General features: G+C 43.1%; 1 protein-coding gene across 2 annotated transcripts; it reads left to right on the top strand.

Moving 5' to 3' along the window:
* Positions 1–977: 977 nt before the first annotated feature.
* Positions 978–12031, top strand: LOC125367944 (zinc finger protein 569). Of its 2 annotated transcripts, XM_048368691.1 has the most exons (6): positions 978–1095; positions 2538–2696; positions 4288–4344; positions 6061–6187; positions 6497–6592; positions 9360–12031. In XM_048368691.1, the coding sequence occupies exons 3-6, from the start codon at positions 4330–4332 to the stop codon at positions 11168–11170; spliced, it is 2049 nt and encodes a 682-aa protein (XP_048224648.1). In that variant the 5' UTR covers positions 978–1095; positions 2538–2696; positions 4288–4329; the 3' UTR covers positions 11171–12031. The 2 variants fall into 2 exon arrangements, with proteins under 2 accessions (XP_048224648.1, XP_048224649.1); XM_048368692.1 differs by lacking the exon at positions 6497–6592.
* The last annotated feature ends 5646 nt before the right edge of the window (positions 12032–17677 follow it).

The following is a 17677-nucleotide window of genomic DNA, read 5'->3' on the forward strand; positions in this document are numbered from 1 at the left end:
TGGCAGAGTGCTAGCCTTGAGCAAAAAGAAGCCAGGGACAGTGCTCAGGCCCTGAGTCCAAGGCTCAAGACTGGTTAAAAAAAAAAAATCAGGGGGCTGGGGATATAGCCTAGTGGCAAGAGTGCCTGCCTCGGATACGCGAGGCCCTAGGTTCGATTCCCCAGCACCACATATACAGAAAACGGCCAGAAGCGGCGCTGTGGCTCAAGTGGCGGAGTGCTAGCCTTGAGCAAAAAGAAGCCAGGGACAGTGCTCAGGCCCGGAGTCCAAGGCCCAGGACTGGCCAAAAAAAAAAAAAAAAATCACAAGTTAAACAGCCTGCGAGACAAAAAGGAGTCCTTTACAACGTAGACTATTGGGCTGATTTAAGCTGGAGACTTTACCAACAATATGGTTCCCAAATGGTCGAATTTGCACAATCTTCAGTCACTGGGCCTCAAGGAGTGTCAATTTCATAAACTCCAAATCCCATGGCACTCGTGTCACAGAGTCACATAAAGTCGCTTCCTCTTCTGACTGTTGCCAGGATCTAGAGGTTCTGGCCCACTTGCCTCCAGGAATCCCTGGGCTTCGCCCACTTTTCCACTTCGCAGTGGAATCCTGACACGCCGGAACTACACAGACCGAAGCGTGGCTTCCCACTCGGACCCAACCCCAATCCTGGGGTTATCACGAAGAAAGCGGGGTTTAAGCTCACAAATTTTACTGGCCGCGGAGGCCTATGGGAAATGTAGTCTCGAGCAAGAAAGCCGCAGTCCTACTTCCATTTTTCTGGGTACCAAGTTATACTTGCAGGCTCTGAAAGTGCAGGTCGTCAGGGCGACCACTCCAGAAAAACCTTGGGCTTGTCGTCCTACGCAGACAGGTGCACCATTAACCGTCGCCGGGGTAGGGAGGAGCGGTATTCCCACGCCTTGCCCATTGGCTGCCCGGAAGCAACCACGGGGCATTCTGGGAAACGTTGCCCCTCGTCGAACTGTCCGACGCCTCCGCTGTCTCAGCCGCAGGCAGCGGCGATCAGGGCGCCGGCTGCGGCCGCACGGGCCGTGTGTCTGGGGCGGGGATGCACTGTGGAATCGGGACCAGTGTGTGACGGTGAGTCCTCGGGCGCCACCGGCTCCGAACCCGGGACCCTCTGCGCCCAGTGGAGGCGGGGGCCTAGGGGCCCCCTGCAGCGGGGTTGGGTGCGGAGCGCGGAGCGGGGGTGCTCCGCGGCGGCGGGCGTGGTGTGTCTCGATGTGGTGGGTTCTAATGTGCGCTTTCCTTTCTGTTTTATGTTGGGATGTGGGCGCGATCACGAATGAATGAGGGACTGGAGCCGGGAGACAGGGCAGGCTAATGTAGTATGTTTCAGGCTGTGTTTGAACGAGTGCTGCTTGTTTTCCTTTCGTAATTAAAAGTATGTTTTTATCTGATACATCAATAGCCCTAAGACTTGCCCTAATATTTGCTTACTCGTAGCTTTCTTTTCGTATGTTAGCATGTTATATATACATGTGTAATCGACTGTTCTTGTTCCCCACCCCATTGCCCAAACCGAAAAATACACAAAAGCTAAAAGGACAAACATCATTCATAATTCTACCGGCCATACAACTATTATCAACGTTTACTATCCCTAGCCCGGTGCCGGCGGCTTGTAATCCTAGTTAAAGAAATATGAGGATCGCGATTCAAAGCTAGCCTGGGTAGAAACGCCTGTGAGTTTTTTTTTTTGTTTTTTTTTTGCCAGTCCTGGGGCTTGAACTCAGGGGCCCCTGTGCCATCCCTGAGTCTCTCTGTGCTCGAGGCTAGAGTTCTATGACAGTTAACATTGTTAACCTCATAGCTGTGAGATACTTTAATTTGTAGTTTCTTGATTGCTACTGAAATCTAGCATTATAAAAACTCTTGTAACCCAAGGGACAAGTACACACACACACACACACACACACACACACACACAAAGCTGATCAAAAGTATGAAATCCTATGAGGCCCTGAGTTCACGTTCAAGTCCCAGTATGGGTACAGACCCAAATTTGCATGATATGACATCCTTGAACATTTTATGTTAATTTTTCAGTATCTTCACACTTTATGTATAAGGATTTAGGACCATAGTATATAAATAGAGAATGCAAATCAAGATGTTAATTGAGGGGGGAGGGGGGAATGAGGGAGGAGGTAACAAACAGTACAAGAAATGTATCCAATGCCTAATGTATGAAACTGTAACCTCTCTGTACATCACTTTGACAATAAATAAGAAAAAAAAAAGGGGGGGGGGGACTGGGGATATGGCCTAGTGGCAAGAGTGCCTGCCTCATATACATGAGGCCCTGGGTTCGATTCCCCAGCACCACATATACAGAAAATGGCCAGAAGTGGTGCTGTGGCTCAAGTGGCAGAGTGCTAGCCTTGAGCAAAGCCAGGGACAGTGCTCAGGCCCTGAGTCCAAGCCCCAGGACTGGCCAAAAAAAAAAAAAAAAGATGTTAAAAAAACTCTTGTAATTATGTTTTCTAAAGGAGTGTCCTATTTTCAAATTTCATTTTCAGAGTTCTTTCGGTGGTAAGGATCCACTCATTCATAGACTCGCCTTTCACTGAATGCTGACTGTATAATGCACAGTATTCCAGGTGCTTAAGATGTAACAGTGGACAAGAGACAATTTCTTACTGTCATGGCACTACTGTTGTGGGCTAGTTAATAACAAGGTAAGTAAGTTAAATAAGAAATGGAAAAGATGGGAGAAAGAACAAAGAAGGAGAATATTTAAAATTAGAGATGGGAGTTAAGAGTTTGAAATGGGATAGATAGAGAAGGCATAAACATATGAAGGAATTAAAGAACCTCATGGTGGGTGTAACTGAGGGAAAGCTTGTTCTGTATAGAGGGAATAACAGTTGGAAAGGGCTTTTGGTTTTAGGGAGGACTGGGGATTACACTCAGGGAATTATGCTTGCTTGGCAGGCCCTCTACCACTTAAACCACACCTCCATCCTTTTTTGCTTTTATTTTTTCAGATAGGAGCTAGTGGTGTATATTTGTTTTTTGCCAGTCCTGCAGCTTGGACTCAGGGCTGGGCACTGTTCTGGGCTTCCTTTGCTCAAGGCTAGGACACTACCACTTGAGCCACAGCACCACTTCCCGCATTTTCTGTTTATGTAGTAGTTAGGAATTGAATTTGTGGATTAATGCATGCTAAGCAAGCACTCTACCACTAAGCCACATTCCCAGTCCAAGGGTTATTTCTTTTTTCTTTTTTGTTCAAGCTCAGGATGTGAGCTCCTCCCAAGAGTGGGATCTGGTGGGATCTGGATTATAGCATGAGCCACCACTGTGGTGGCAACATACCTGTTAAAATGAAGAGGCTAGTATGGCTAAAACAGAGTGAGGGAGAGAACAGGGTTCAGAGTGTGGGAGATGAGAGAGGAAAGCTAAGTGGAGGGAAGGAAGGCAGAGCAAGTTGGACCTTAGACCCCATAGTAATGTTTTTGGCTTTGAGCAACATGGGAAGATATTTGAGTTTTAAGCATAGAAGTGATAATATCTGTTCATAAAGAAAGAATGTCATGTTTGGTTGCTCTGATGAGAATGAACTACTGGAGAAAGAAGGAAAGGGCCAGGGAGGAGGCAAGGGAAAGATCAGAAAGATCAGCTAGGCAACTATTACAATAAACTAGGCAAAAGATACTGGCTATGTAGATCAAATTAGTAAAAATAATGAGAAGTAAACATGTACTGAGTAGAACTTAAAGGTAGAGCTGTCAGTTTGCTGACAGAATTGATGTAGATGAGTTGACCTGATATTTATCCAAGTAACTAAGATTGGAATTATTAGCCAGGTATAGTGGCTCATGCCTTTAATCCCAGATACTTAGAAGGCAGCAATCACAGTTTAACAAAAAATGAGTGAGACTCAACCAATAATTCAGATGCACTGGTATGTGCCTGCCATCCCAGCTACATGGGAGGTTGGTCAAGGAGGATTACTGGCTGAAGCTGGCCTAGGTCAAAAAGATGAAACTGTTCCTGAAAACTAAAGCCAAATAGGACTGGGGGCATTGCTCACATGGGAGAGCACCTGCCAATCATGCACAAGGCCTGGCATTCAAACCCAGTACTGCAAGGAGAAAAAGGAAAGAAAATAAAATGGAATGAACTTATTGAGAAGGTAAACAACATAAAAACTGACTCAAGGAGACTCAGATTTCAGTTTGGAATATAGTATATGTGAAGTACGAGATTCCCAAATCACATTCCAAGCAAGCATCTGATGCTAATGACTTTTATTCTGTTCACCAGCTCTACCTACTCAAGTCCTATCTCTCCCTGAAAGAAGAGAAAATGGCTGAGTGTCAGGTAAATAATAGTGTCTTTCTTCATGTCTTACTCCACAATGGAATTTAAGGGGACAACAGTATTCCATATGGTAAGTTTTAAAAGCCCATGTACATAAACCATGCTTTCAGAAATAGGGTTGCAAGATTAAGTCCATGACTTTTTTTTTCTTTTTGCCAGTTCTGGGCCTTGGACTCAGGGCCTGAGCACTGTCCTTGGCTTACTCTTTGCTCAAGGCTAGCACTCTACCACTAGTGGAAGCATTCTACCACTAGGCCATATTCCCAACCCTTGTCCCTTTCTTTACATGTGTTTAAGAAGCAATCTTGCCAGCACTGGTGGCTCACATCAAATCCTAGCTACTCAGGAGGCTGAGATCTGAGGATGGTGGTTTAAAGGCAGCCCAGGCAGAAAAATCCCCATGAGACTCTTATCTCCAATAAACTACTCAAAAAAGTGAGAAGTGGGGCTGGGAATATGGCCTAGTGGTAAAGTGCTTATCTCGTATACATGAAGCTCTGGGTTTGATTCCTCAGCACCACATATATAGAAAAGGCCAGAAGTGGCACTGTGACTCAAGTGGCCAGGACTGGCAAAAAAAAAAGTGAGAAGTGGAACTGTCCCTCAAGTGGTAGCCTTGAACACCAAGAGGCTCAGGGACAGTGCCCAGGCCCGGAATTTAAGTTCTGCAGCCAAAAACTCAAAAGGAATCAATTTTTCTTTCTTTCCCTCCTTCTCTCACTCTGCCTCCTTTCCCTCCCTTTCTTTCTCTTCTTTCTGTCTCCCTCCTTTTCTGTCTCTCTCCTCTTTTTTCTTTCCTTTCCTTCTTTCTTCCTTCCTTCTTTTTTTCTTTCTTTTTTTTGTATTGGAGTTTGAATTCAGGGGCTCATAATTGCTGGCTAGGCAGATAGATGTTCTACCACTTAGCAATTCCTCTAGCCCTTTTTTTAGTTGAAACTAAGGGCTGGAGTTATTTTCTAATAGAGCCTCACATTCTACACTTCCCAGTAGCTGGGATCAAAAGACTACCACATGTGTGGCTTATTGATTGGAAGGAGCTCTTGCTAACTTTTGTTTCCAGGCTGGCCTTGAACTGAAATCCTTCTGATCTCCAATTCACAAGTAGCTGGGACTACAGGCATTCTTTTTTTTTTTTTGCCAGTCCTGGGCCTTGGACTCAGGGCCTGAGCACTGTCCCTGTTTTCCTCTTGCTCATGGCTAGCACTCTGCCACTTGAGCCACAGTGCCACTTCTGGCCATTTTCCATATATGTGGTACTGGGGAATTGAACCCAGGGCTTCATGTATATGAGGCAGGCTCTCTTGCCACTAGGCCATATTCCCAGCCCACTACAGGCATTCTTTTTTTTTTTTTTTTTGCCAGTCCTGGGGTTTGGACTCAGGGGCTGAACACTGTCCCTGGCTTCTTTTTGCTCAAGGCTAGCACTCTGCCACTTGAGCCACAGCGCCACTTCTGGCCATTTTCTGTATATGTGGTGCTGGGGAATCGAACCCAGGGCCTCATGTATATGAGGCAGGCACTCTTGCCACTAGGCCATATCCCCAGCCCCACTACAGGCATTCTTAACCCCTTATAGTAATTAAGTATATGTGCTAATAATAGGCAGTGTCTTAAAATAATAAACTCCATTTCTGAGTAACAGCTGAACAAGATTCAATATGTTTTATCCACATGATGTAAAATGACTTCAGATTGAGCAAGAATGTGTTGTTACAGGGAACAGTGACATTCAAAGATGTGGCTATTGACTTCACCCAGGAGGAATGGAAGCAGTTGGATAATGCACAGAGGGACCTCTACCGGAATGTAATGCTAGAAAACTATAACAACTTAATTACAGTGGGTAAGAGGGGTTTATTGTGTAGGTTAAATTCTAGGAATAAAGTACTTATTACTCCCCCACCCCCGCCCCCCAGTGTTTCTGACACATATGGACACAGTGTTAGAGTGGGTTTAGCTTTGAGTTTCCTTTTTTCCCAAGCTTCTATCCATTTTGTAACTCTCAAGCATGGCTATGTTCCAGGATATAGCGTTTCCAGAAGCCACATTTTCTTGTCCTTCAGAAAGCCTGGTTTTCCTGGACCCAAGCTCAATTTCTCCATTCTTTGTTCCTGATATGGTTGTCCAAATTTATGTTATTTCCAACTGACAGGCTATCCAGTTGCCAAACCTGATGTGATTTTCAAGTTGGAACAAGAAGAAGAACCATGGGTAGTAGAGGATGAAGTGCTAAGGAGACACTGTTCAGGTTAGTGGGAGGGAGGCAGACAGGTGGGGAGGCAGGCAGACAGATGGGGAGGCAATTGGATCCTAGTAATGGTTACACAATAAGTACCTGCGATGTTCTCCAAGGGCATTGACTCCAAGGGTTGACTTTTGTAATAACAGTTAGTATGGATTCATTGTAAAGCTGAGATACCTTTTTATTTTATTTTTATTTTTTGCAAGTCCTGGGGCTTGAACTCAGGTCCTGGGCACTGTCCCTGAGCTTCTTTGCTCAAGGCTGGAGCTCTACCACTTTAAGCCACAGCACCACTTCTGGCCACTTTCTATATATGTGGTGCTGAGGAATCGAACCCAGGGCTTCATGCATGCTAGGCAAGCACTCCACAGCTAAGCCACATTCCCAGCCCTCAACAAACATTTGAGTGCTAAAAAGCTGGAATTGAAGGTATGTTTCACATGATAGAAACTCAACCATGAGAAAAAAGGTTGATCAAGTATACAGGGCTCTGAGGTCAAGCCCTAGTACCGGCGCAATATAGTATTTTACCTTTCTCTTTTCTAAGATTTGCTGTCTCTGCCTCATTTCTTATTTAATTGCACTAATAGCATATAAGTAGGAATAGTGACAATACTTTTTTTTTTTGCCAGTCCTGGGCTTTAGACTCAGAGCCTGAGCACTGTCCCTGGCTTCTTTTTGCTCAGGGCTAGAACTCTGCCTCTTGAACCACAGCACCATTTGCGGCTTTTTCTGTTTATGTGGTGCTGTGGAAGCGAACCCAGGGCTTCATGCATGCTAGGCAAGTACTCTACCACTAGGCCACATTCCCATCCCCAATACTCATCTTTTTCTATTCCCAACTTTAATTTGATTACTTCTGGATTTTTTTTCCCCTTCATACTATTGTGATGGTGTTTGAGTTGTTTACTATTTTTTTTTCTAAGTTAAATGTCTATGAGGTCCCACTCATGTTGAGTTTCACCATTTTGTCTTTTTTCTTTTTATTTTAGTACTGGGGATCGAATCCAGTATGTTGCACTTGCTAGGCAAGCGCTTTGCCACTGAGCTACATCCCAGCCCAGTTTCACCATTTTGAATTAGCATGTATTATGTGTATAAGGTAATGGGTTTGATTATGATATTTAGACATGGAGGGCCTTGCAAATGCTAGCAAGTGCTCTTCTACCGAGGTATATTCCTAACCTGCAGCATCTTTTAAGTATTTAAGGACTATATTTGAATTTTCATTATTCATTTTTTTTTTTTTTTTTGGCCAGTCCTGGGCCTTGGACTCAGGGCCTGAGCACTGTCCCTGGCTTCTTCCCGCTCAAGGCTAGCACTCTGCCACTTGAGCCACAGCGCCGCTTCTGGCCGTTTTCTGTATATGTGGTGCTGAGGAATCGAACCTAGGGCCTCGTGTATCCGAGGCAGGCACTCTTGCCACTAGGCTATATCCCCAGCCCTCGTTATTCATTTTTTAATGTCTTTCTTTTTTGTCAGCCGTGGGGTTTGCACTCTGGGCTTGGGCACTGTCCCTGAGCTCTTCAGCTCAAAGCTAGTGCTCTACCACTTGATCCACAGAGCCAGTTCTGACTTATATTTCTAACAATTTATTCAAGGATATTTTGCTTTTAATATATTTTTGGGTCACTTTTACTCTTCTGGGCATTTTTGATGTTTCACATAGAATTTTTTTTTTTTTTTTTTTGGCCAGTCCTGAGCCTTGGACTCAGGGCCTGAGCACTGTCCCTGGCTTCTTTTTGCTCAAGACTAGCACTCTGCCACTTGAGCCACAGTGCCATTTCTGGCCGTTTTCTATGTATGTGGTGCTGAAGAATCGAACCCAGGGCTTTATGTATACGAGGCAAGCAGTCTTGCCACTAGGCCATATTCCCAGCCCTTCATATTGAATTTTAATGTTTGTTTTCATGAATGAATTTAGTGTGTAGTTTTCTTTTTTTGGTTGTGGGGCTTGAACTCTGAGCCTGGGTGCTGTCCCTGAGCGCTTCAGCTCAAGGCTAGCCCTCTACCACTTGAGCCACAGTGCCACTTCCATTTTTTGGATGTTTATTGGAGATGAGAATCTCACAGACTTTCCTGCCTGGACTAGCTTCGAACCTTGATCCTCAGATCTCAGCCTCCTGAGTAGCTAGGATTACAGGCATGAGCCATAGTACCACTTGTGTAGTTTGCTTTTTTAGTGTGCCATCTTTTCAGGTTTCGGTATTAATCTCATGTTTACTTTCATACACTAACAGGAATTTTGTTCCTTTTGTAACATTCTTCCCAGTCTGTGTTGCTCCTTAAAATGATTATTAGAACTCCCACATAAATTTAGATGAATTTTCATTTTGATCTCAGAAGGTTTTCATATGTGTGTGTGTGTGTGTGTGTGTTTGATGGAAATTTTTCATGTAAGTTTTCTACAGCTCCTACAGTTAGTTTTGGTAATTGGTATTTTCTAGTAACACATAAATACATGTTTCAATGGTTTTTTTTTTAGCTCTGTTGTTTTTTTAAATAGCATTGTTTCTTCTTTACTTGTATGGTGTGTATTTCCTTTTTATTCCCTAATAGGTTGTTTTCTTTCACATGCATTTGTATCCATAAATATCTGCTTCTATTCAACATTTCCTTTCCTAGATCTTCCTTCTCAAAACGTTGTACATGTGGTTAGTAATGGGAGAAGAATCATTGAACTAAACATCAATGTCATTAAACATCTTTAAACTTTCTTGATATTTCAACATTTGAAAAAGTTCACACAGTATGTATTTACAATCTATTTTAGGAACAATATGGAACATTGATGAGCATCAGAAAATCCAGGACAGACTATTGAGAGAAGTTTTCAAGAAAACACTGACTGAAGAAAAAGCCAATGAGTGTCACAAATTTGAAGGTATATTTCCTCTAAGCTCAGATTTTATTCCTTCCAGACATGATGTCTACGAATATGACTTATTTGGGAAATGTTTAAGACATAATTTTGGCTGTCATAATAATGTGAAATACCTTATTAGAAAGGAACATTTAAAGTTTGATGAAGCTATAAAATCATATGACAATAGCTCATCCCCTTGTGACCTGACCCCCTTCAAGTGTAATCATTGTGGAAAGAGCTTTAGTCAAACATTAGACCTCATCAGGCACCTGAGATTTCATACTGGAGAGAAACCCTTCAATTGTAACAAATGTAGGAAAACCTTTAGCCACAAAGATAAACTCATTAAACATCTTAAAGTTCATAGTAGGGACCAGACTTATGAGTGTAATGAATGCGGGAAAATTTTCATTAAAATGTCAAACCTCATTCGACATCAAAGAATTCATACTGGAGAGAAACCCTATGCATGTAGGGACTGTGGGAAATCCTTCAGTCAGAAATCAAATCTCATCGATCATGAAAAGATTCACACTGGAGAGAAACCTTATGAATGTAACGAATGTGGGAAAGCCTTCAGCCAAAAGCAAAGCCTTATTGCACATCAGAAAGTTCACACTGGGGAGAGGCCTTATGCGTGTAATGAATGTGGCAAAGCCTTTCCTCGAGTTGCATCCCTCGCTCTTCATATGAGAAGTCATACAGGAGAAAAACCCTATAAGTGTGATAAATGCGGAAAAGCCTTCTCTCAGTTTTCCATGCTCATTATACATGTGAGAATCCATACCGGTGAGAAACCCTATGAATGCAATGAATGTGGCAAAGCCTTTTCTCAAAGCTCTGCCCTTACAGTACACACAAGAAGTCATACAGGTGAGAAGCCCTATGAATGTAAAGAGTGCAGAAAAGCCTTCAGCCACAAGAAAAACTTCATTACCCACCAGAAAATTCATACTCGAGAGAAGCCCTATGAATGTAATGAGTGTGGGAAAGCTTTTATTCAGATGTCAAATCTTGTTAGACACCAGAGAATTCATACTGGAGAAAAACCCTATATCTGTAAAGAATGTGGCAAAGCTTTTAGCCAGAAATCAAATCTCATTGCTCATGAAAAAATTCATTCTGGAGAAAAACCCTATGAATGTAATGAATGTGGCAAAGCCTTCAGTCAGAAGCAAAACTTTATTACACATCAGAAAGTTCATACTGGAGAGAAACCTTATGACTGCAATAAATGTGGTAAAGCCTTTTCTCAGATTGCATCCCTTACTCTTCACTTGAGAAGTCACACTGGAGAAAAGCCTTATGAATGTGATAAGTGTGGGAAAGCCTTCTCTCAGTGCTCACTGCTTAATTTACATATGCGAAGTCATACTGGAGAGAAGCCCTATGTCTGTAATGAGTGTGGGAAAGCTTTCTCTCAAAGAACTTCCCTTATTGTGCATATGAGAGGTCACACGGGTGAGAAGCCATATGAATGTAACAAGTGTGGAAAAGCCTTCTCCCAGAGCTCGTCCCTTACTATACATATACGAGGGCACACAGGTGAGAAACCCTTTGACTGCACTAAGTGTGGAAAAGCCTTTTCTCAAATCTCATCTCTTACTCTTCACATGAGGAAGCATACAGGTGAGAAGCCCTACCACTGTCTTGAGTGTGGCAAAGCTTTCAGCCAAAAGTCCCACCTGGTTAGACACCAGAGAATTCATACTCACTGAGAATCAGGTGAATTTCATGGCACATTATATGAGTGGTTCTACAGCAGAAACATATGTATATAGGAAAATCTTATGAAGAAGTCAAACAATTCTCAACAAGGTGGCCAATAAATTGGCCATCAAAAGCCTTCAGTAGACTCCTTACTTATGGACAATATCTAATCAATATTATTCAAGTCTGAAAGACAATGGATGCTGTTGGGTATCAACATAATACTTGAGTTCCTAGCCAATCTACTAATAAGAAAAAAAAGATGGGAAAAATTAAGAAATATAAAATAACCTTTTACATAAGGAATAATTACAAAATTTGTTGATATTACAATAAATACGGCAATGAGTGTGTGACAGTTTTATAAAGTTATAAAACATGTTGAAGGACACAAAAGAATACCTGCAAATTGAAGCAAAACAAAATTATGACCGCAAAGAGAACACTGTAAAAATGTAAGTACCCTTCTAATTCTCTACGTTTAATGTACTTCCACTCATATTTTACATGTTAATTATAGTTGGAGTTCCAAAGCATTTAAAAATGTTATGTGGAAAGATAAAGGACACAAAATTCTGAAACTTGATAACACAAAACAACAAGGGAATACACACTCTGATAGGCATTCTAACAGACTATTTAAAGCTTTTGTGATTTACTGTGCTATTGACTGTATAAACAAATCAGTGGAAACAAAGTAGGAACTGACACCAAGAGCCAAGATAGGGGAACTTAGGGCTGTGAAAATGGTGGAGGCAAGGATAGCCCACCCCCAAAATGCAAGAATTATATGGTTACAAAATAATAGTATCTACCTTACACACAAAAATGAAACCTGAACAGCATTAAGGCAAAAACAAAAAAAATTATGCAGAACAACATCTTAATTTAAAAACAGGCAAAGGGCCAGGAATGTGGCCTAGTGGTAGAGTGCTTGCCTTGTATACATGAAACCTTGGGTTCAATTCCTCAGTACCACATATATAAAAAAAGCCAGCAGTGGTGCTGTGGCTCAAGTGGTAGAGTGCTAGCCTTGAGCAAAAAGCCAGGGACAGTGCTCAGGCCCTGAGTTCAAACCCCAGGACTGGCAAAAAAAAAAAAAAAAAGATGAAGATGTTAGTTTTCCCAGTGCACTGGCCTCAGAAACACCACAAGTACACAGATGTTACCACTGCATTCACAGAAGCATGGCACATACTGCCCTTACTTGAATCTAACAAATTTCATGAGTAGAGGAACATAGATCAGTAAATATAAAGTGCTCATTTCTATGCTGGAATATCATGACTCTTACAAAATACACAAATATATACTATAAAGTATGGCATAGTTGTGTCAGTAAACAGTACAAAAATGGTACTGTATATTTATTACAGATCCATACGCCATATTGGTTGTCTTTGGGGTGTGGAAGCGTTTCGTGGGAATTGTTACCTTGATATGTAATACTTTTTAATTAAAGAGCAAAATGACAGTAGTAACAAGTTTGGTTGTCAAAATTAATTATTTGGAGTTTAAAAAATTCCTTTCAGAGCAGGATGCTAGGGCTCACGCCTGTCATCCTGGCTACCCAGGAGGCTGAGATCTGAGGATCACGGTTTGAAGCCAGGGAGGAAAGTTCATGAGACTCTTATCTCCAGTTAGCCACAAAAAGCCAGAAGTGGAGCTGTGACTCAAGTGGCAGTGCACTAGACTTGGTCACAAAAGCTGGGGGACAGCCCCCAGGCCCTAAGTTCAAGCTCCTGTACCAGCACACACACACACACACACACACACACACACACAGAAAAACCCCAGCATACACACACACACACAGAAAAACTGGAAAATATGACGATATTGACAAATGTTACTTACATATAAATTGTCTCTGTAAAAGTTTTGTAAGATCTGTGATCCTGCAAACGCAGCACCATATCCCTGGTTGGGAAACAAAAAAACAGCGTTTTAATTCAAGACCTGGTTCCAGCAAGGGGGGAAGGAGGGTATGTACTACTTCGTCACAATTTAACAGCCCAGGTGGCAGCCGAATGTCCCTACAAACGCCGACATTCAGGTACGCACCTGTTCCCCCCTCCCCTCCCACAGTGAGGCCCTGGCGGTCATGTGTTCGGGACACCGAGAGACCCTCACCTCTCAGGTGTAGGCCTCACGGGCATCGCAGGACGGAAGTGCAGATAGTTACAACGTGCACTCTGAGCACCCCAACTCTGTGGACCCACGCTCCCCGACAGCTGCTCTACACCGGCTGGTCGGGAGCACAGGTCCTACCTGTCGACTCTCAGGTGTCTGCGTGAGCCCCTCGGTTCTCATCCTTGCTTGTGGAAGCTGATGTACCTTTGCCGCCCACTGCTCGGAGACAGCCCGTGGTGCCGGCTGGGAAATGTAGTCGGATTGGCTACGCTCAGCGCAAATGGTTCTGGGGCTTGTAGTTCGGCTCCAGTAGCGGATTGTGGAAAGAGCCAAAGCCACCCCTGCTGCTCCCGCAGGAAGGGTCTCAGGGGAAGCGGGGAGTCAGAACATGGATTAATGCTTACCTGGGGATCTGGGGAAGACAAGGGGAGAAACTAATGGGTAGATAGTGCTACTTTGGAATGATGGAAACAGTTTGGAAATCGAGATGATTCTTGTCCAGCACTGTAAACATATTAAATGCTGCTGAATTGAGTTTAAAATGGTAATTTTTTACAGGCGATGGTGGCTCATGCCTTTAATCCTAACTACTCAGGAGGATCAGCCCTGAGGACGATGGTTTAAGGCCAGCTCTGTCAGAAAAGTCTGTGAGACGCTACAATTAGCCAGAAAAACAAAAACAAAAACTGGAAGAGGAGTTATGGCACAAGTAGTAGAATGCCAGCCTTTTGCAAATAAAAGCTAACGGGCTGCAGCCAGGGGTCCTAAATTCAAAGCCCAGTGCCAGCGTGGACTACACACACACACACACACATTCAAGTGAGTTCTATGTGAAGATTTTTTTTTTCTGGTCCTGGTGCTTGAATTGTGCCTGAGATTCTTTTGCTCAAGCTTATCACTCTATTACTTGAACGATAAACACGTCTGGCTTTTTCTGAGTATTCCTTTTAGAGTCCTGTGGACTTTCTTGACCAGGCTGGCTTTTTTTTTTGCCAGTCCTGGGCCTTGGACTCAGGGCCTGAGCACTGCCCCTGGCTTCTTGCTCAAGGCTAGCACTCTGCCACAGCACTTCTGGTCATTTCCTATATATGTGGTGCTGGGGTATCGAATCCAGGGCATCATGTATACAAGGCAAGCATTCTTGCCACTAGGCCATATTCCCAGGCCCCAGGCTGGCTTTGAATGGTGATCCTCAGATCTAAGCTTCCTGAGTAGCTATAATGAAAGGCATGAGCCACTGGTGCCTGGCACTGAAATATTTTGTTAACAGCAAGGATACTTGATTTTATATTCCTTTGCAAATATAAATGCTTGTGTTCTCCATGCCTAAATTCTTTGCCAAGTATAGTGATACAAGCCTGTAACCACAACACTTGGAAGGCTGAGGCAGGAGGATTTCAAGTTTAAGACTAATTTGGGCAATAAAGTGAAAACCTTATCAAAAACAAGCAAGAAACGTCTTTGGAAGGTAGCTAACTTAATGACTGTGTGGGAAACATTGAGGATGTATCTGGAACATTGTCTTATTGTCAACATTTAAGGATGGTTTTAAAGATGTGGGGGCTGGGAATATGGCCAAGTGGTAAGAGTGCTTGCCTCATATACATGAAGCCCTGGGTTCAATTCCCCAGCACCATATATACAGAGAATGGCCAGAAGTGGCACTGTGGCTCAAGTAGCAGAGTGTTAGCCTTGAGAAAAAGCAGCTCAGGGACAGTGCCCAGGCCCTGAGTTCAAGCCTCAGGACTGGCAAAAAAAGGATATATGTAGGCACAATCAAATAAAAGGATGAATTTTGTAGGCACAAATGTATATAATACATATATTAATATATACAATATTAGTATCCTTTTCATTACCTGTATAGGGTGTTTATGTATCTGTGTGTTACATATACTATAGATGCATAGACAAATAGATCTCGTACCTGTTCCAAATCTTCAAAAGGGCCATTCCTATTGGTCTCATACCTTCATCTTCCTCTCCTTAGAACCAGTCTCCTATAATATGTATTTTATTTATACATCTTCCTTATTGTCTGTCTTCCCTATTAGAAATCCCTCAGTAAGCTGGGCCCTGGTGGCTCACACCTGTAACCCTAGCTGCTTAGGAGACTGACATCTGAAGACAGATTGAAAGCCAGCCTGGGCAGGAAAGTCCTTGAGACTGTTATCTCCAATGAAACCAAAAAACAGAAGTGGTGCTATGGGTCAAAGTGGAAGAGTGCTAGCCTTGAGGGAAAAAGCTCAGGGACAGTGTCCGGGCGCTGAGTTAAAGCCCCATGACCAAAAAAAAAAAAAAAATATGTGAAGGCAGTTGAGTTTTTTATTAGGTCACTATTGCATATCCATTTCCTTAATTATAACAAAACCAGTAGAAATTGACACACAATTGTTAGAAGATATACATATCCTCTGCAGATGCACACATAATCACATAGGGCAAATGTGTAGCTGGCCCAATGACAATCAGATACTAATAAACTATGAATTCCCAATAATGCTAAAGATATGGTTAAAAAGATTTTTGGTGGCTCACACCTGTACTCCTAGCTACCCAGGATGCTGAGATCTGAGGATTGTGGTTCAAAACCATCCCAGGCAGAAAAGTCTGTGAAACTTTTATCTCCACTAAACCACCAGAAAACCAGAAGTGGCACTGTGGCTCAAAGTGGTAGGGCTCTAGCTTTGAGCTCAAGAGCTCAGGGACAGTGCCCAAGCCAAGTTCAAGCCAGGGGGGGGCGGAAAAAAAAGCTTCATAAGCTTAACTGTAAAAACTGAATCAAGGGCTGGGAATGTGGCCTAGTGGTAGAGGGCTTGCCTTGCATACATGAAGCCCTGGGTTCAACTCTGACACCACGTACACAGAAAAAGCCAGAAGTGGCGCTGTGGCTCACATAGCAGAGTACTAGCCTTGAGCAAAAAAGAAGCCAGGGATAGTGCTCAGGCCCTAAGTTCAAGCCCTAGGACTGGCAACAACAACAAATGACTGCATGGACATTCCTGCCTGAGCTGGCTTTCTTATACAGGCCAGACTTACTCCAAGTTCTAAAAATACACCTGGAAGTTTTAACTTATATTACAGTTTATGATTTGGCTCTGGCTTCCTGATTTCTACCCAAATGACCTCATTTCCTACCTTTCTCCAGACAGTTCTCTTTGATGTGCATCAAATACTATGTATAGTCCCCTTGGTCGCTGTTGATTTTGCCTTTCCTTCTGCCTGGGACAATCCTCTTCCCAGTCAGGGGGAATTGGTCCATGAGATAAGCACCTCATAGACCTTCCTGCCCAGCCTTGGTTGGAACCAGCTACTAAGCCTCCTGAGAAGCTAGGATTATAGGCATGAGCCACTAGTTGCACAGCTTTTTTCACTTTGCAATTTTAATTATGGCTCAACTTAAAACTACCTATATAGTCAGGAGGGCAGGAATGTCAGCCCTTTTACAATCTGGAAGATGCACCGAGGTTAAGATGTAATAAATCGGGGTGTGTGGAATGAAGTAGTTCTCAGAAGATGATGTGCTCCAGATCCAACAGAGCCCGGCAGTTAAGACTAGAGTGTTGGACAAGAGAAGTATGGCAGCTGAGTGGCATTTGATTCTTGATGGATCAAAGAAAGGGAAGGGATTTCTCCCCATTCGTTGGAACATTTTTACTTTGATTTGGTATTTTGTCTTAAAGAGTTTTTAACAACTTAAAGCAAAGCCTAATTTAGTGGACAAAATTTAAGCTAAATATTCTTCCTGAAAGTGAATAAACAGTAAAAAGTGCATGTTTGATTTTGGAATCCTTGTCTTTGTTACATGATTTTTATGGAAAAGCCTAAATTTGAAAATTCATTCTTTTCTTTCTTTTTTTCTTTTTTTGCCAGTCCTGGGCCTTGGACTCAGGGCCTGAGCACTGTCCCTGGCTTCTTTTTTGCTCAAGGCTAGCACTCTGCCACTTGAGTCACAGCGCCACTTCTGGCCATTTTCTGTATATGTGGTGCTGGGGAATCGAACCCAGGGCTTCAAGTATACAAGGCAAGCGCTCTTGCCACTAGGCCATATCCCCAGCTCCTAAATTTGAAAATTCAAAGTGATGAAATTCCTTTTCTTTCTGAAAAGGAATAAGAAAGCCAGTCCAGCAATTGCCACAGGGGAGGGATGAGAAAGATGAAACACACCAGCTGCTCTTCCTTTATTATCTTACTAGGCCTTCTTAACTCTACTCAAATTTACCTAGATTCAAAAAAAATGAGGGGGGCTGGGGATATAGCCTAGTGGCAAGAGTGCCTGCCTCGGATACACGAGGCCCTAGGTTCGATTCCCCAGCACCACATATACAGAAAACGGCCAGAAGCGGCGCTGTGGCTCAAGTGGCAGAGTGCTAGCCTTGAGC

This window comes from Perognathus longimembris, chromosome 20, assembly GCF_023159225.1.
Source record: "Perognathus longimembris pacificus isolate PPM17 chromosome 20, ASM2315922v1, whole genome shotgun sequence".
Classification (NCBI taxonomy): Eukaryota; Metazoa; Chordata; class Mammalia; order Rodentia; family Heteromyidae; genus Perognathus; species Perognathus longimembris.